The 20,429-nt window shown below is 43.1% G+C and overlaps 1 protein-coding gene across 2 annotated transcripts in view; it reads right to left on the minus strand.

Annotated features, from left to right (window-relative positions):
- Window positions 1-34: 34 nt before the first annotated feature.
- The window catches only part of samd4a (sterile alpha motif domain containing 4A), a 62,554-nt gene continuing 42,159 nt past the window's right edge, over window positions 35-20,429 (minus strand). For both annotated transcript variants that reach the window (XM_030091809.1, XM_030091800.1), the window contains exons 11-13: window positions 18,607-18,733; window positions 13,918-14,001; window positions 35-6,157 (exon numbers count right to left, since the gene is read on the minus strand). In XM_030091809.1, the coding sequence (XP_029947669.1) occupies window positions 6,129-6,157; window positions 13,918-14,001; window positions 18,607-18,733 (240 nt within the window). In that variant the 3' untranslated portion in view covers window positions 35-6,128. The remainder of the gene's footprint in view (window positions 6,158-13,917; window positions 14,002-18,606; window positions 18,734-20,429) is intronic.

Raw genomic sequence — 20,429 nt, forward strand, 5'->3', positions numbered from 1 at the left:
TCAACAGGAGAGTTTTTAGGACCAGATCAGTCGCTGCATTTACACACAAAGTAAAAAACTCTTGTTCTTCTGAATTGACAAAACAAGTTTTCACAATGTTTTTTTTTTTTTCTTTTCTCCAGAACACCAGAAGACGCTCCCATTCTTGCTGAAACTCACCTTTTCTGCTTTGTTTAAATCCACTTTTATCGCTGTTCAGGTTTAATATTGTTGGTTACTCTGTGTTGGCACCTCTGAATTTGTGGGTTTTCGAAAAGTCCATCTGATCATTTTTTCTCAGAGATCAGATGAGTCAGGATGCAACAATTTCAAGCTGGGAAACAACATAAAATCAGGGAACTGTATGACTTACTGGTTTCTGGAACAATGAAGAGTGACCTCTGTAATTACAACATGTTTAAAAAAAACACAGACTTGTTCTTTTTTTTTGTGTGTTTGTGAACAAACAGGAACACAAACACAAACAGAAGTTATCAAAACTCTCAGTACTTTAAATGAACAGAATGGTTTTGTGATCCGAACAGTGTGAACATGACCCGAAGCAGCCGCTTCCTCTTTTGAAGTCCATATAAAACCCATCTACAGTTGGGGTAAATGTCTTGAGTACAAAAAGGCACAGCCATTTGTTATCCTAAATATGACTTTCCCAGCCTCGTGCATGCAGATTTTTTAAAATATAAATTACACCTTTTTTCAATTTTCTCCTTTCTTTTTTTCCAGCGTTTTCATTTTTTTTTCCTTTTTATGTTTTTTTTATTATTAAACATACAATATTCTTTTGTCAAATATATACGTAAGCCTGCAGTCAATACAGGACATCGGCTCTTTGATAGAATAAAACTAAATGAAGTAAAAGGAGCACAGTCAAGCGGTAACACTGTGTTACTGAGTAGATGCTGCTGAATTTACAAAACAAACAACAACAACAACAACAACAAAAGAGTCTTGGCATCCCATATTGACATAAACTGCAAAAACTATGACAAAAATAAAAGATACAAAACCGCATACATGTCTCATCTTGAAGTACATTAATGGTGTTTTTCTTTTCTTTTTTTGGAATATCAAGGCATTATCTAACTGTTAATACTGCAGTGTGCACGGCGTTAGAAGCTCTCCTGGACACCCACACAGCTGATATGCATTTAAAAACAACAACAAAAATACAATAAATTAAAAAAGAAACAAACACATTTGGTTTGAGGAGATGGGCGACGCCTCTGTGACCCCCGGAGCAAACTAAACAGAGGCCTCTGGTTGTGTTTCTGTACTCAAAATACAAATCAAGCAGCTTCATTGTTCACTCACCTACACGGATCACATGAACTCAGGTTTATTTCAAAGCTCAGGTTTTAAAGGAAATGTGGCACAAAGGAGAAATTGTGTTTTTTTTTCTCTTTAACGCAAAAACAAAGAAATCACCCTATTGTAACAGAACAAATATGGCACAGTGATAGGTGAAATACTGCAATATACTAGTTTGAATATTCCCTTTGATTACATTACTGCTGCAGGTTTGATAGATTCTTCTTATTCTGAACAAATCCTAAGAAGAGCAGATCCACACTGATAAAAGATATTCTGTGCTACAGAGCTGAGATATTCAACTGGACTTTCTGCTGCTGCCACCCACCATGACAAGACCCCATGAAACTGGATTTCATTTGGTATTTTTAGGTTTTTTTTGTGGTGAAAATGCTTCATAGAGGATGGAGGGGGGATTGAGCCAATTTCGACAGTTTCCGTTTTTGTGACTACTGAATGTGTCTTTTTATCTTTAGATTTTGATGAGACACTGCTCTTCTTGCATTTTTATGCTAAAAAAGTTGTTGTCAACACCTGATACACAGGCTATAAAAGGGTTTCTTGACAAGATTGTGTGCAACTTTTACTCCGAAACATTTAAAAGGAACTTAAACTTAATCAGAACAGTGGTGAAAAATACAGAAGCTAGCAACCGAGCCAAGCCAAACTTGTCTTGTAATACCACTTAGTACCAGCAGATGGTGCAGTGAGTCAGTGTCCTACTGCTGCCACCCAGTGGACAAACATGACATCAAACATACATCCTGAACTTTAAGTCAAAAATATGAGTATTCATCCTGAGTCTGTTGGTTTTGCATTGTAACATGTTTGATAAATTCAGTTCATCAGCTTTTCATTTTTTTAAATTCTGTTTTGATAGAATAACATTTAGGTTTATGTGGATTTTGCTTTGATTTTCTGAAAACGTTCACTGAAAAAACTAGGCCATGCCTGTCGGCAAGAGGGAGAATTTGATGGGACAATATATTATTAAGGAAAGATATGGTGTAAAATGAACAATTGTTTCAGAACAGCTGGATAAAAAGTAGGGAAGTGTGTCTTGTGTCATTTCATGGGGTCTTTGAGCCAAAGCTAATACACATGAATACACAGCTCGCTGAGGTCTGTTTCTAAACTGAGACTAACCTGAGGACAGAAACACTGATCGCACTCAGACAAGAGCGTTGAGATCCACGCTGCAAAACTGCATGATCGGCACTAATACACTGTTGCATCTTTTCATGGGATTTTCTTAGAGCAAGAAAAATACAGAGTAACAGAAACCTCTGAGCCTCTCCCAAACAGGACCACACAGCACCAAGTTCACACTCCACAACTCATCTAATGTCCAGAAAATCCATGAGGGACCCATCTACTTCCTGGTTTCCCAAACAACACCGCTGCTTTGTTTTGAGTTTTGTAACTGAACGGAAGCTGCAAAGCTCCAAGTGAAAAACTCATCATGACAATGATAGATACAAACAGGATTATAGTTCAAAAAACATCAACAAACAAAAAAAAAAGTCTGTCAGCAACAACTATGTTAATATTTGAGATGTACGTATGGTCACCAGCCATAACATGTTAATACATATGGTACTTTAAATAATAATACACCTAAATGATCAGTATCACCTCTGCAAAAATAAAAAGAAAAAAAGAATAAATAAGTTTCTACTTTAAGTACTGATTCACATGGCAGTGACTATAATGAGATACTGATGCTGCCTCCCAGCGAGGAGCAACCCAGAAAAGAAAATAAGTAAAAACAAACACATTAAAAGGCGTGACGTCAGTTTTTCCCTCACTTGGGATCATTCATGCTTTGGTGGAATCAGACGTACACGAGACGCCCGAGCAGCTCGCACAGCCGGAGGACAAGAGCAGAAAGGAGACACTCGGAAATTAGAAGAGCCCGACTAGTTTCAACACACACTCACTTCATCCTGTTTGTGTGAGCGAACAGATCCAGAGTGTGGTTGTAAGGCACTGGTTCACCTGGAGGGATCAGCTCAGGTGAAGGACCAGAACAGAGTGTCTGGATGTTTGTGTCACTTTCGTGAAAATTCCACGTCTTGCTTTTCAAGGCTTCTGTTTTATAGGCGTCTCCGTTGCTCTGTCCTACATATTCCTCCTCATATCTGCGCTACAGAAGGAAATATCACACATGTATCTGAGTAACTTATTGGATATTTATAGGAGGAGATATTTTAATAAGAACCAGTTTTGTCTTTTCTGTGACAGCAAAACATGTTACAGGATCTTGAGACAAAACAAATCCTGTTAGGATGATACACTCAGGTATTTTATGTTTTAAAACATCGGTTGTTTTTTTGCAAATGAAACTTATTTCAGTCGGTTTTTTAGATCGAGTTTGTTGTCTGTGCAGAGAACATCTGAGTAATCCAGTTTGCTGCATTTGAAGATACTTGAAGAAAAAAACTTCTCATCGATCTACACTGGGAAATCATCTAACTCGCCATAATCACAGCTAACCTGAGCTACTTACTAGCAGTAGAGGTGAAACTAAATCAACAGATGTCAACATGGGGGTGTGTAGTTATCCGTCAGTATTGTTGCAATCATTTTGATGAACAACTAGAAATTATTTTATCTACTGCAGCTTTCCTGTGATTGATCAAGTATCTGAACTAATCTAGGGGACAGATTGTGTAGCTCAGCGTAGGGAAACTAAAACATGCATTGCAGAGACACTGGCCTGGTCCTCCAGACTGAGCTGAGAGCATTTTAAAGTCCTCCGTGCATCTTCAGAGGCCTCGGCAGCTCCTCATCCCCGCCCCACTGTCATCTGTCCTCTGAGATTTCAAACCGTGTCTCAGTCTCATCTCTTCATTCTGCTTTCTGTCTGAAGCGCGACGCTGGTGCTGGAGCCTTTGTACGTTTGGATTTTAGAGTATCACATTATCATATCAAGTGCAGGATACATACGAAGTACTAGAGAATTGAAAAAAAAACTAACAAAGAAACTAAACAATACAGATCAATAATCGCTCAAAGGTGACCTTTCGGGGTCAGGACTCAGACAGGAAGGAGCCCCCTGACCAGCTTATTCCAATATAAACCTACTCTTACAAAGACTGTACTCCAGACACACACACAAAAAAAAACTGAGGATAAATATTAAGACACAGAATAACCATGAGACTCAGAATAAAAACCAAAAGAGGATATTTTCCATGTCAGCCTGTGTGGACAGAGCAGACAGAGGACGATGACACACGTGAGGGGAACCCTGCAACCATGACTAAACCAACTGCTCGGCTTTTCTCTGTCCGAGAACCTCAGTACTTTTTGTGCCATTGCTGCATGTGGCCAGCAGGTGGAGGTACACACTAACGGGACAATCTCTGGGAAAACAACCCTTCATGGATTGACAGTGTGTGATCTCTCTGATGTTGCGCCACAGAGAGGAATCCACCTCGTGTCTCCTCTGCAGCTCTGTCCACTCCACATTTCAGCATCTTCCTCCAAGAAAGAAACTCAGTTGTAACATGCAGCTTCAGCATATCACCCTGCTTTAGAAGAAACAATAAAACACTAAACCCAGTATCTGAACATGCAGACAGATCCCACTGACTTTACAATCTCCCAGTTTATAAAAAGCCACATATTCTGAATTCAAAGAGTTCATACAGTACTTACTATGGATGATCAATATGTGACTGAGCGGTGCCAAACTAACTTCCTCCTACACTCACTCACATGAAAAACGGACTCACAACATGATTAACCACAACGTCATCTTCCTCCGTCATCACTGCATGATCAAAGGTCCTGCCTCTGATGTCTTCCTCCTTTAAACATCCGCTTCCCTTCCCAGCATCACACCAGCTCACTTCTTCCATCTGCTACTTTCTTTTGTCTTTCTCCACATCACCTTCTTCCTCTCATCCCTGCTCACACAGCTGCTCTGCCTTCTCCCGTTGTCCTCCCTCTGGCTCTCCACAGATCTACATGTCTTCTCTTTGCTGGCTGCTAAAATAAAGAATAAGCACGTTAGTTGTAAACTAGTGTGATGGCTACTTGTGGGACGTAAAGCTTGTAGATAGCCAAGGCTTTACAGAAAAATTACACAAAAGTCATACCTGAAATTCTTACTGTACCCTCTGAAAGTAGCATCAATATGTAAACAATAAAAACATACATACAAAAAATAAATGCTTTTTTTTTGCCACCCAACAGTGAGCAGGAGACCTTCCCTAGCTCTACCAGCTGAATCCCCAGAGAAAACAGCTCAGGAAATCCCAAACTTCCTTCTCAATAATTGTGGCACTGCTTGTCCCGTCTTGTTTTGGGGTCTGAGGTATGGTTATGGATTTGATCGATGCCACGAGCTGCGGTCGACGTGAGTGGACCAGACGGTGTGGGAGAGGGAGAGGGCCTCAGTCTCACTGAGCCCCGATCCTCGGCCAGCGTCTCCCTTCAGCTGGGGCTGACTGGACTGCAGTACAGCTTCTCGCCTGCCCAGGGCGCGGGGGGGGGGGCACTGTTCGCACACTGTCCAGACCACGTTGTATTCCTTTTCTCTCCTCGCCTCCGACACAGGTGACTGTGAGCATGTTGGCGGAGCAGAAGGTGTGTTTTTCCATCGTGATGGACGGTGCCAATTTGATAGCTTGTTGTTAGCCGCGTGGTGATCAGCTGTGGCGTGTTTCTTGGATCCCGCCCGCCCGGTCCTTTGGTTGAGCTCTACCGTTGGCTACAGGGAGAGGGGACGGGAGAGCTGGTGACCTCGAGGTGACTTATTGTGAGAGAGCCTTGTGAACCTGCGTTATCCCGCAGCTCTCACTCAGGTACTCCGATCATATCGTTGATGTGCGGTCGGCACCATCTGAGGAGGAACAGCAGAAAGAAAACATCAGAAAACGGGGGTCAAACTCATTTTAGTTCAGGAGCCACATACAGCTTCTCTTCTTCAGTGGGCTGGAACAATAAAATAGTGCCATAATAACCTTTAAATTTTAACGTTAGAGTTCTTCTCTGTTGTAGCATTAAACACACAAAATTTAAAGGTGCTGTAGGCAGGATTCAGCATCACCGCCATCTTGCTTAGGTTGGGGATGGGGATGATTTGACCCATCTAAGATGGCGATTTGAAACCCAGCACAGCCAATCCTGTCCTGTTTTCTCTGACATCACGCCCTTACGCAAGTTAAGCCCCTCCCACAAGAATGTGCGACGAACGCCCCTCGACCAATCATGGTTAGAGCCTCAGGGGCTCTTCTGATTGGTCAAAGATACCTGGAGCTGTCGAGATTCCTTTTCAGCTCAGAACAGAGACAGATGGAAACGCTGCGCCCTCGCAGTAGTGCAATTATGCTACACTCCTAAAGGATTATCAATGGACACTCTAACATTTAATCCAAAGAAAACACAGAAAAATTAGCATTGACTAGCAAAATCCTGCCTACAGCACCTTTAAAACTATATTTACGTTATGCTGCACAATTTAGTTAAATGTGAAAACAAACAAACAAACAAAAAAACCCGAACCATAACTTGTGCATTTTGCACAAAGTCTGGCAGACATGAGGTAGCAACCTTGAATCTCAGTGCTCTTAACACTGGGGGGGGGGCTGAGCTTGAGGGAAGTTGAGAGGTCAACTAGAGCAAGTCAGCCTCACCTCAAGACACAGCCTGTGCTTTGGAACCCAACCCTTTGAGAGGGGCTGGACTCTCCACTTCTCTGGCATTGGCCATGGTGAGAGGTGGCGTTCTGGTGTGAGCTTGCTTATAGTCCCACAGCTCAGCTGTGTTGGGTTCTCCCCAGTGAATGAGAGGGTTGCATCCATTTGGGTCGGGGACAGGTGCCTCACTGTTGTCTTTGCCTTTGGGCTGAACAGCAGTGCAGAGTAACCAGCCGTCTTGGAGTCCCTGGAAGGGCTACTGGACAGTGTTCAGACTGGGGACTCCATTGTTCCACTGGGGAACTTCAATATCTACATCGGAAGCTACAATGACACCTGGACGGTGGTGACTGGGACGTACAGCCTCCCCCATCTGAACCCAAGCCGTGTTCTGTTGTTGGACTTCTGTGCTAGCCACAAATTGTTCATAACGAAAACCATGTTCAAGCACAGGGGTGTCCATAAGTGCACTTGGCACCAGGACACCCTTGACTGGAGGTCAATGATTGACTCTGTTCTTGTGTCATCAGACCTCAGGCTGGGAGAGCTTCTCCCAGATTCTGAGGAAGGCTATGGACATTGAGTCCAAGTGGATCCTGTTTTCCATCTCCATTGTTGAGGCTGCTGCTTGGAGCTGTGGCTGCAAGGTCTCTGGTGCCTGTAATGGTGGCAACCCCCGAACCCGGTGGTGGACACCGGAGGTCAGGGATTCCGTCAAGCTGAAGAAGGTGCAATAGAGCACACGTGTCAAACTCCAGTCTTCAACGGCCAACGTTCTGCATATTTTAGTTCTCTCCGATTGCAATACAGCTGAATGCAACGAGAGCTCGTTACTGGGCTTTTTTCCAAGTTTATGGATGTCATCAGCATGAGGTTGAGGTGTGCTGAAGCAGAGAGACATCTAAAACATGGAGGATGTTGGAACTTAAGGAATGCAGTTGAACATCCCTACTATAGAATCTTGTTGGCTCGTGAGACTCCAGAAGCAGCTGACGATTACCGGCAGGCCAAGCTGGCTGCAGCCTAACTGTATGTGGCAGCAAAAATTGAGGTTTGGGAGGAGTTCAGGGAGGTGATGGACGAAGACTATTGGTTGGCTTCGAAGGAATTCTGGCACACCGTCTAGCACCTCAGGAGGAGGAAGCTGGTCTCCACCAACACTGTTTACAGTGGAGGTGGGACGCTGCAGACCTCTACTGGGGATGTCATTGGACAGTGGAAGTTCAAGAACCTCAATCTTGCCGGCACATCTTCCGTAAAGGAAGAGGCTTAGGTCTCAGATGTGGACTCACCCATCACCCAAGCTTAAGTTAATGCGGCGGTTGGTAAGCTTCTTGGTGGCAAGGCACTGAGGGGGTGGATGATATTTGGGGTGAGTACCTTAAGTATCTGCATGTGCAGGGACTGTCTTGGATGACACATCTTTGCAATGCGGTGTGGCGGTCGAGAACAGTACCTCTGTATTCGCAGACCCTGGCGGTGGTCCCCCTTTTTAAAAAAAAGGGGACTGGAGGATGTGCTCCAACTATAGGGGGATCAAACTTCTCAGCCTCCCCGGGAATGTTTATTCCAGGGTACTGGAGAGGAGGATTCGACCAATAGTCGAACCGAGGATCCAGGGGAAATAAAGCAGTTTTCGTCCCAGTTGTGGAACACGGGACAAGCTCTATACTCTCCATTGAGTGCTTGAGGGTTCATGGGAGTTCACCCAACCAATCCACATGTGTTTTGTGGATTTGGAGAAAGCATTTGACTGCATACCTCTTTTGGGGGTGCTTCAAGAGTATGGAGTCAAGGGCCTTTTCCTCAGGGACATCCAACCACTGTAGGACCAATGTAGGGGTCCGGTCTGCTTTGCCAGCAGGAAGTCGGACCTGTTCCCAGTGCATGTTAGACTCCGCCAGGGCTGTCACCAGTTCTGTTCATAAATTTTATAGACATAATTTCTAGGTGCAGCAGGGGCCTGGCGCGGGTCCGGTTTGAGAACCACAGAATTTCGTCTCTGCTTTTTGCAGATCATGTCCTGCTGGCTTCATCAAGCCTGGACCTGCAACACGCATTGGGGCGGTTTGCACCCAAGTGTGAAGTGACGGGGATGAGGGTCAGCATCTTCAAATCCGAGGCCATGGTCCTTGACCAGGGGAAGGTGGTCTGCCCTCTCCGTGTCGGCGGAGGGATCCTGACCAAAGTATCTCAGGGTCTTGTTGAGTGCATAGAGGTCGGAGCGTGAGACTGACAAGCATATCGGAGCAGCTTTTGCAGTGATACGGTCATGGTAATGGTCCGTCGTGGTGAAGGAGCTGAGCCGAAAGGCGAAAGTCTCGATTTACAGGCCAATATACGTTCCTACCCTCACCTATGGTCATGAGCTCTGGGTCATGACCAAAAGGACAAGATCCTGGATACAAGCGACCAAAGTGAGCTTCCTCTGGACAGTGGCTGGGCACTCCCTCGGAGACAGCGTGAGGAGCCAGGAAGAAGCTCAGAGTAGAGCTGCTTCTCCTCCTTATTAAGAGGAGTCAGCTGAGATGGCTCAGGGATCTTTTTCAGATGCCTCCTGGACACCTCCCTGGGGAGGACACATTGGAGAGATTATATCTCTCGGATGGCTTCGGAACGCCTAAGCATCCTCCAACAAGTGCTGGAGAGAGTGTCTGGGGACAGGGAAGTCTGGGCCTTCCGGCCCTAGACTGCTGTCCCCCCAGTGATCCAGCCCCAGATAAGTGGAAGGAAATGGATGGACGGATGCAAAATTTTTTATTATAAATAATTATGAATCAGATCTCACATGTCTGACTGTAATAAATTTTTCCTAGTTATTTTCATAATGAAAAATTGATAAATAAGTGAAAATATGATATGGACAGACATTCAAACAGAGGACAAAACAATGCAAGGTGCACAAACAATTTAGACTAAATATACAATAACGGACAAGACAGTGGTGTGAAAGGAGACACATATTTCTGCAAAAACAGTCTTTATGCCTATAATGGCTTTGTCATTTATGAAAAGCGAGCTGTTCTGAAAGTGTAGCGATTGAAGGACAGTCACTTCAGTTTTACATGTTAAACCTTAGAAAAAAACTTCTGGCAGGAAAATCTCCTTCTGAGGCTAAAGTCTTCAGAAAAACTAATTAGGATGCATTATAATTGACAAATAAACAGGAGGCAAATGATTAGAGGAAAGTGTTTTGCTTGTATCCCCAAAAAATTGAGTCTGGTTGGGTGATATCTTTTTTACAATATGAACTGGACATCAACTTGATCCATCTTTTTTAGTGTAAAACACTTGTGTGGCAAAGCATCAGACTGCAGTACTACAGACCAAAGAAAATGAACCCAGTGTGGATCAGTGCTCCTACAATGTGCAAGATACTGGATCTGTTTTATTATGTGTCGTTGTTATGAGGTAAAAGCATATCTGGATATGATCTGGTAAATAGTCTTAAATAAGAAGAAACACAGTAAGCAGACATGAGCCTCAACACTTGTAACAGTGCCTCTTAGTGCCAATGCATGCTGCAACATGCTTCAGGCCTCCTGTGACCCTGAATATGAATAAGCTGGTACAGAAAAGGATTTCAGGTCTCACCAGTTAAGGATCAGTCCTTATAACTCCAAGAGCTCAATGGGATTTACAAGCAGAGTTCAGGTTTTACGTCCCCGTCTGCTACTGAAAACCCAGTAATCTCCAAATCTGCTGTGACGTCTTAGAAAAAAGAAAGTATTCCTCCACACTGATTTCCTCCATTCAACATTTCACCTACATTAAATGTGATGTCTGCTACGCTTTATGCTATTTTCAGTTGCTGGTTGTACATGGACAGGGAGATGAATGCTTCATCTGATTGGAAGAGCAGTAGTAGTGATCTGACTGTGCCATGAACTAAAGGCCTGGAGCTTTTCTGACTTGGTGCACAGCGGGCGGTGCAGGGCCCACACTGTCATGGTGGGAGAACAACACATCTGTGAAAATACTGACAGAGTCTCTCCGAGCAAAACAACAGTCTGACAGCTGTTGCCTCTGGTGTGGCAGAGGAAGAAAACCTAATCAAGCCTCTGCACCAGCAGACATTTCTATTCCACACACACGCACAGAAAAAAAAAAACCCTCCATCAGAGTTAAAACACATTAAAGATGAATATTATTGTGTGCTTTTAATTAAAAACAAAGAACAAGCTAAACCTGTGACTGAAATGTGTAACTGAGCTGGATTTGGCACAGGTTTTATGTTCAACACCGTCAGTTAATCTCTTAAAAACTGTTTCCTAAACTCTGCCTACTCGTTGTGGTCTGGTTCATCACACTTCCCAGGTCATAAAGGTTTTATTTACATAGGTGAAAAACAAAAACCTTAATGAAACGTGGCTGTAATGAGAGGCAGAAGTGAGCACTCTCTTAAAGTGAAAAGTTTGCATGTTCTCCCTGTCTCTCTCTCTTGTGTACATGTGTTTTCTCTATACCAGCTCTCTCACACAGCTCCAAACCTTTCAGGGGAGTTTGTGTCTCTAAAGAGCCTGTGTGCAGTACAGCATGAAGCTTAATGGTAACTTCAATCTGCCTTGTAACCCTAAAGTCAATAAAGCGGCTACAGAAGATGAATGGACCAATCTGTCTGCTGATGGCAAACAGCAAGTCCAATTTGCCATTAGTTACATTTTATTTTACATACAAGTCAGTTTGGGGTTTTTAAACCATGTCAAGTCTATTTAACGGCTTCCACATTTCCATAAGGTTCCCCACTGGAGGTCACTGCAAATTGCAACATGAACTTTCCTGTTGCAACCGGGATTCAAATCCTCACACTTCAGGTCAAGACTTATACCAATATGCCTCCAGGGGGTGGGTTATGTATTTAATATATCATATGATAAACCAGTCCCTGTTAGGACTGTCTCTGTGTTAGCACAGAGAGAGGTATGGAAACCTGTCTACCGTCAGCTGAGTTTGACAAAATAATCCAGTCAAATCTCCTGAGTGTAAGGACAGGGTAGAATGACAATCTTCACTGAACTTATTTGCACTGTAATATTTGTATAGCTGATTTAGTTTTCAGCCCGTAGAGTTGAAGATGACCACCGATCTCCAGCCTTCAGCACACTCAGCTGGATTTTGGTGTGAGAGATGAGAAACAGGCCGAAATATGTTGACTAAGAGGGAGTTTCTTCAGGTGAATGCACTCCTTCGTTCGTGCTCTCAGCCTAAACACACACGAGCGCGCACACACATAAAGCAGCAGTTGTCTGCTTTGCACTGAGACCTACTGTTTCCACCGCAGCTGAAGAGTTTGACTCAGGCCAAAACTCACTGTACATGGGAATATCCAGCGCGACCCCAGTGACTAACTGAATGACTCAATCCAGGACAACATCAACCCATTTAAGACTTCAGGAAACTTGCCACACGTCCAAACAACCACAAAAAGACGTCTGTCACCACAGATGAGCACCTGGGTGAAGGTGTACGAAACTCAAAATTAATTTTTAATGGTAAGATAAAATAAGACAATTCCACAACTTCACGGGCATTCTATCAGTCACTATAAACCCATCAAAGTCCATGTTTCAACTATGTTCTTTACTTTAATATTGCATGTTTATACATTATATAAATAATTTAGCATCTTAGCTAACTTCATCCTGTCCTGTTTCAAATATGATGCACTCCTACAAATAAAGTCTCTCGGCAAGTCATATCGGATGACGTAAGTTATATGTGAGTTATCACTCATTCTAAACTTGCTTTAACTTGTGCCAGATCCACTGTCCATTGTGAAACTTGGTGAGTTTTGGACCTGCTTCAGCCTGACGGATCTGGTGAAGTCAAAGGCGTGAAAAAGTGCCGGTCAGAATGTCTGGAGTCAGCAATCTGCATGCTTTAAATCATTCACACAAAAAGTTAAGTTGAACATTAAGGAAAACATAAAGTCAAGTGTACCTGAATCCAACTAGAGCACAACAGTTCTGCAGATAAGCTCGTGATGAAAGAGTTTACATCCAAAAATATCTATCAACAATAACAACAGATGTATGGTAATGTGAAAACCATGAAACTGTTCTAGCGACTAAAGGATCTAATCGTTCACATCTGGATGTTCAGCTGAGAAATCTGCAGCAACCGTCTGATGTTATCATGCCAATATGGACCAAAACCTGTGAGGAATGTTTCCGGCACCTTTCTGAATCTCAGCCACCAGGGATAAAGGCATTTCTGAGGGCAAAAGAACCTAATAAAGTGGTGATGAGTATACATTAGTACTAATAATTAGTAGTAATAAGATAATAATAATCTTATTTTAATTTTATTTAATAGACAGCTATTGTAAGTGTAGTAGCTCTCAAGGCAGTCCAAGACCGATAAAACAGTTCTGCAAATACAGGTTTGACCAGGTGTGGCAGAACTGCACTGTGCAACTGAAACTCTTCGAATGAGCAATGTCAGATCACCGACTAATAAGATGGATGAGCTGTCAGTGATCATCAAGGGTGCAAACGGAGTACCAGGAGTTTAGAGATGGCTTCACATAGACATTCCCAACATAACATCTCCATCAAGGGATTTCAGACTGTTCAGGCAGACAGAGACTGCAGGAAGTGCAGCATGTGCAAATGGCGAGGGAGGGCTGGCTGTCTACGTTCACATAAAGTGAAATGTCACATCGTATTGTAGGTGCAGTTTATGTTCCTCCTACAGATGAGGTGACGGCGACATGCAATATCATCACATCGTAGCGCCAAATAATAAAATGAACATTAAGTAAGTCTCCAATGACAAATCAGTCACCAAATTCACTCACTGTCACATAGAAAGCTAGAAAGGAAAGGATCCTGTTGATGCCCATGTTGATTAAAAAGTGAGTCACATGACAGCGTGACAACCATGTTCCAGAACATTTTATCCTCAGAAAAAACATCTCTGTTATCTAAACTATCTTAATCATGAATACCAGCGAGCGGCTTACCTCCCAAGGCGTGTTCCGTCATACTCAAACACAGAGACTCCAGGCGATTGTTGATGTCTGGTTCTGTCACTGGCAACTGAAGATCTGTGCAGCACACAAAAACACATTTAAAGACACATTAGTATCAGATGTGTAAAAGCAATCAAAACAAACTGATAAAGTTAAACGCTGTGGTGTGGTCAGCAGGCAAAACAAATTCATTAAAAGTGTTCTCACAATTGATTCGACATCTGACAAAGTTGGCAAAGGACAAAAGAAGTGAATTGAGAGCAGCTAAGAAATCCACTGGGATAATGTCGCCACTCCAGCAGAGCGTGGCCTCGATAATCAGATTATACCACTCTGTTAACTCTGGCACCGAGACACACGCCACATCCGAACAATGAGTGCACCACTGCAGCACAACACGGTGTCTCTGTAGGTATGTGCGTGCCTCTGCTGCCCTGTGTTGCAGGGAAAAAATCTTCACAAAGTCACGTCATGATGACTCCATTGGTTAATACTTCGAGAGAGCAGAGATGGCGGTAGTCCAGATATCTGGAGTGATGAAATCAGGGTTCTGAGTAAGTGTTGAGCAGGTGCAACTGTATGAAGAACTTAAAATATATACTCAATGTCTGTAATTTACTTGATGTTGGTAATGTTTATTGTAGTGTTTACATGATGAGCTGCACTCTGAACTGTATGAGCATCCATCTGACATACCTGCTTAATTCACACCACCAGCTGACGCAGGGAGAAATGCAGTAAAACTGTGCACGCATAAAAACTTGCAAAGAAAACAGAAAGCCTCCATCGCCAGCCAAATCAAACATAAACGTTTTTTACTACTTGCTACTTCTTTACAGTGGTACTCCACATTGTAATAACAATTTATTTAGTTAATTATTTACTAATAAACAAAGCTCATCACTGATCGGATGATATTTTAGTCAGGCACACAGGTCAGTCTGAGAAACATTCTTCCACAGACTGTCCGTCTATTTTACCATTTTCTCTCTACCCTGCAACCCCAGCCTGAAAAGCAGAGAGTCTCCACCTCAGAGTCTAGTTCTGCTGGTTGCTTCCTGTTAAACCTGAGCTGTGCCTTCTCACTGTCTCCTGCTCATGTGGTATTGTTGGGTGCTTTAAAATGACCGGGAATAATTTGGCACCACAGAAACAAAATGAAATGTAACTGAATTAAAAAAATGTTTTGAAAGAATTGCAAATTAGAAGACCACGGGGCTGTTTTTTTTTTTTTTTGTTATATGTCTGTGTAACAGTATTTTCCATTTTTCCAAATCATTGGCAGAAAAATACAAATGAGATTAGTTGATTACCAGTTTGTTCCTATGTTTGTTCGTTTGTTTTATTTCATTTCCAACACAACAAATTAAAATAATGAAAATGAGTCTCTTTTTGATTTTCTTTAATCAATTGCATGCCCATAACCTTAATAAACTTAAATAACATTAAAAACACAGAGTGCATAACCCATCCTCTGTATGCTCACACAATTAAGCCTGGTTTGCATGTGCAAATAAAAGATAGGCTTGTTAGGTTAACTGATGAGTTGTCTGCAAGTAGTAACACATGTCGTTAGATAAATAGATATACTATCCTAGTGTGGGAATTTTCTTTCTAATCATTGTTTGATTGTCTGTTAGCCTTGTGATGGACAAATGGTAGAATAAATGGTTCCTGAATGGCTGGATGGATGGGTGGATGGATGGATGGATTTAGATTCAGACATGGATGGCAGGATTATAAGGATTTTGAGAACATTTTCCTCCTGGAAAACTCTATGAACAGATTTGCTCTGTCTCCTGTTTTCAGCTCTCAGGTGCTAGTTGTCTTTAGCTCTCTTGTTTCAGCTGTGAGCAGGGTGGATACTGTTTTGCGGAGTGCTGGAAGGGTGTGGGGGGGTAGAATGTGTGTGCTGAGGGGTGACAGTGGGCTGTGTATTTGGTCCAGAGCGCAGCCTAGCAACCCCTTCGAGCCATTTAGTCCTCAGATGAGTCTTTGCCACAGGCCAGGCAGTGAAAATCCCTTGTGGCCAGAGAGACAAGCTGAGTTAGGCCCGGTAGTCCACACTGGGCTATTTATAGGCTTCAAATCCACCCCATCAGACCCCCCCTCCAGCCTGCACGCCCACCCGCCCCCTGTATACACACTCTTAGACAGGCACAAACACAGTGAAGAAAAGCACGTAGTACACAAACACACACTTGTCCCTTCATCCTCCTGCTTTCTCATCCCTGTCTCACTTAATAAGGCCCTTTATCCATCTGTTGGCGGACATAAAGAATAATCGTACATGCGCACACAGACCGAGGGGTTGGAAGCATAGTGGGTGTCTGGCCTTTCAAATCAGTGACCCTGGCTGAAACCCAGCTACAGCCACCCTCGAGGGTGTGCATGACTCTGCAAAGCTGTCAAAGAAGGGGAGAGGGAGAGGGGGAGGGATGATGAAAGATGGACGGATGGGGAAAAAGTGAGAGGAATAAAGAGATGGGAATAGCTGAGAAGGAAAGTGAGGAGTCTGGGAGAGAGTGAAGGGGAGGAAAGCGGGCCAGGGAGCCCCATCCTCGGTGCACAAAGAGCCTCATTGTGAGCCTCCGCTGACTCCTTCCTCCCTGCCTCCATCTCTTCCTCTCTCACACAGTCTCCTCTCTCCCTCCACCTAACTGCACTGCCCTCTCCTGCTTTTTTTAAACCTGTTTTCCCCTCCTCCTTCTAAAAGAGGACATTTTTTGGCAGAGCAGAGGAAGTCCCAGAAAGTCCTGGAGGGGGCCTATTAGTGGCCACTGTTCCCATGGGACGAGGTCCAGTCGACAGAGGTTACTACAGGTCGCTCCGCTCGGCACAGATCACTGGTCAGACTCGAGTCTACGTTGCCACTTCGAAGCATGATTAACTCTTTGTTCACATTTATGCCCACTTTTATTTTTAGGCCTCTAATGACAAGACTGTGAACTGGATGCAGCTATGGATTACACTGTCGCCTCCCAGGAAGACAGCAGTGTTAACTAAAGTTCAAACCCTGACTGAGGCCATTCTGTGTAGAGTTTGCATCATCTCCCTGTGAGTGAGTGGTTCCTCAATTACTCCAGCCCTGTTGAACAATTCCTAAACATGCATGTTATGTTTATTAGCAGTTGGCGTTATGTGCGTTTGTAGATGTGGATTTTAGCGTCTCTTTCTGTATCAAGTGCATTTTCTTAGTAATGAACTTCAAGATTTGCATAGCATGTATGCAGTGAATACAATAAGTAGTGGGAAATAGTCTGCTTTATATTATCAGTGAACTTCACTCATTCAAACATACAAGCTGCTCGCAGCATTGGGAGAAACCTCAGTATTTTGCCCAAGAAGAGTTTGACACATGGTCTGCGTGAACCTACGGATTACAAGGTGACCAGCTCACCTGGTCTTCTCTTTGGCCACCAAGACATTGGAAAAACCACCAAAGTGGATTTAGAAGTAAAACGTAATGTGGACAGACTCCTTCCTGATGTGGGCCTAGCTGTATCTCATCCAGACATCACACCAGCAAGACTGACAGACTGGAAAAAGACTCTGGAGTGATACGAGCTCTGTTTGAGTGCAGGAGATATCATCTGAGGCTCCAACATCTGAGGCTGGGCGAGATAATTAAACAATGTGTGGATTCTACTTTATTCCCTCCGTCCCTGGAGAGCAGCTCACACCTGTTCGCAGATATCAGGCTGATGTCCTGGAACAAAAACAGCACTGGTAAACTAAGGAAACACTTTAGGCTCTTTGTGCTTTTTTCCATATCCAATTGAATATTTAAATGTTCCTGGGTTTTTTTGTTATGGTAGAAAAGCTTTTTATTCATTATGGTCTGAATCATATGGGCTTTTTCATGTGTCTGAAAATAGTGTTATAACTCAAAATTGAGTTGATACATCAATAAATCAGAAACTTGCTTCTCATTGATCTAATTTCAAGCAAAACTTTCCAGAAAGAACAGAAGTGTTTGATTTCTCTGGAAATTCCTCACCATGGTGAGTTGGCATGTTGTCCGGGAACTTTGGCTTCCCTCCCCTGTGTGACATTCATCTTAGATTTATTGTTGACTCTAAATTGCTCTCAGATAATGTGTGTGATGGGATGTCACACTGTGTTAACCAGGTGATGGAGTGGCGATCTCTCCAGGGGGCACACCGCCCTTCACCTAACGTAAATCGGTAGTCATCTTGAGCTAATTTATAGAAAGAGGGAGCTGAAGAAGGTGAATGGCTGCAGGTTTACCATTCAAATCTGAACGATCTTTAATCACGCAGCACTTTTTTCACCTCCAGGGTAGCCTCAGCACTCTTTACTTGATCTATCACATTCATACACAAGCACCTCCTGTGATGGCTACCACTGGAGGAGCTGACACACACAGGAACTCAGTGTCTTTCCCAAGGATGCTTCCACACATTGATAGGTGAGGATGGGGGACTGAACACCTTTAACCTTTAGATTTTTGGATTGAAAGAAGCGCTGAACATTAATAAAAAAAAACAAAAAACAAAAATCAATTCTGGGCTGAAATGAAAACACATCATACTGGAGGATCTTAACATAAACAGCCAGTCATGGTCTGTCCCTGTCACGACAGGAGAATTGTACATAAACTAAAAACTATGCTGCATTACATCACTGCTTGTGCGTGCATTTGTGCACGTGTCTTACCGGCTTGCTGGAACATGACCATGGTTTGTGGAGTAGTGTGAACAGGCAGCGAGCGAGTCCTCTGCACAGAGCTGTGGGTCCGACTGGGCATGCTGTTGCTTCCGCCGGGGTTGGCGAACCACGGACCCTGAGGAGAAACAACAGTAACTCCACGGTGAATACCAACTTGTTTTAATTACAGTCAGTGGCTAAAAACTAAGAGCTGCTGCCACGTCTGTGCACCAAATTTCATAAAATCTGTGTCAATAGCTTAAAAGTAACAAAAAAGTGAGAAATTTTTGCCTCTGCTTCCAAAACATTCAGCTGTCAAAGAAAAAAATGGATCAAACTTTGGAGACTTTTACATCTCCTTTTCACTTGACATGTTTTATGAGCTTAAGCTCAATTTTATAATTGATAGAACAAAAAATAATTCACTCTGGGTCCTGCACACTTTTTCCAATAAATGCTTCAATCATTTCTTTCTTTCTAAATAGTTGAACAGTAGCCTCTAAAGCACAGCACAGCACTAGTCATCAAACATGGAGAAAAATAACACATTTTCAGAATTTTCAAGAACATTTCCTATACTGAATAAAATGGTGTGGGTTTAAAACTTGTATGAAACACTCCAGAAATTTAAAACTATCTTCAAGGCACACGGATTTCACAACTCTTTTTGTAAAATTTGTGTGAATCTGGACACTGTGGAACTATAATAAATTATCTTTACAAGGTGACAGTAGCTGAAGGATAATACTAAATGCAAAGAATCACCACTGCATTACAAGCTCCATCATTACAAGCCAATTACACTATCATATCTCTTGCACTGTATCACAGAATCTGAAAAATCACACATATTTCACAATTCCTCTAAATTCAGTCACACTTCAGTCTTCAGGGGTTTCAGGGGGCTTCAGTCAAACTTTAAGATTACCTATACATTATTAAAAACTCCTGCATTACAACATAACGTGCTACTTATGAAAAAAAATACTTTGAAGATGCCTTATAAGGTGTATTCTTAAAGAAAAGAGACAGCCACTTCCAAGGGTTTCCTGTGTCGTACTGTATGTTCACACAATACATCGTAAGGTGCACAAACTGAAAAGGGAATAAGAGAAAAAGCAAGCATTTCCAATATTCCATTATCTTCTTTAATTTACCATAGTTAGGATGAAACCAGATGAGATGAAGACAAGAAGTGTTAATCTATGTTCCTAATTCAGCATCAACAACATGACTCTACCAAGCGTTTCAGTGATATGTGGTTAACCTGGTTAACGACTAGTAATTCTCCAAGACTGTAACCCGGCTCCCTGGTCCCGACATCACTCCTTTTCGCTGATTACACACTGCTGAAACTTTCACTCATCAAACGCAGGTTGCATGAAATGTGCAAGCTTGAAAGAAGTCCCGTGAAACCGCAGATTCTTGCACATTTTTGTCGCCCCTGCTCCTGTCTGGATGTCTGGCCCACACCTAATGACAGTCTCAGACGCTCACCACATGAATTCCTGGCTGGAACCTGCCCATTATACCCCCCCAACACCACTACAACACGCCCCTCCCCTCACCTCCACCCCTGGCTCCCCCTTCCTCACGGCCCTCCAGTGCCGCGGGCCAGGGAAAAACAGGAAATGCCTGTGCACTGTTCTCACTGCCTCTGACTGGCTCTCTCTTTCTCTCTCTCTCATACATATATACTCATATAAACCCCTCTCTCTCTCTCTCTCTCTCTCTCTCACTAGTTGCCCCTCCCCCTCCAACACCACAGCTACCTCTCCCAAACTATGACTCACAAACTTCCCTCCCACCCTGGTTCTCCATCTCCCTCCCTC

Source organism: Salarias fasciatus, chromosome 1, assembly GCF_902148845.1.
Source record: "Salarias fasciatus chromosome 1, fSalaFa1.1, whole genome shotgun sequence".
NCBI lineage: Eukaryota > Metazoa > Chordata > Actinopteri > Blenniiformes > Blenniidae > Salarias > Salarias fasciatus.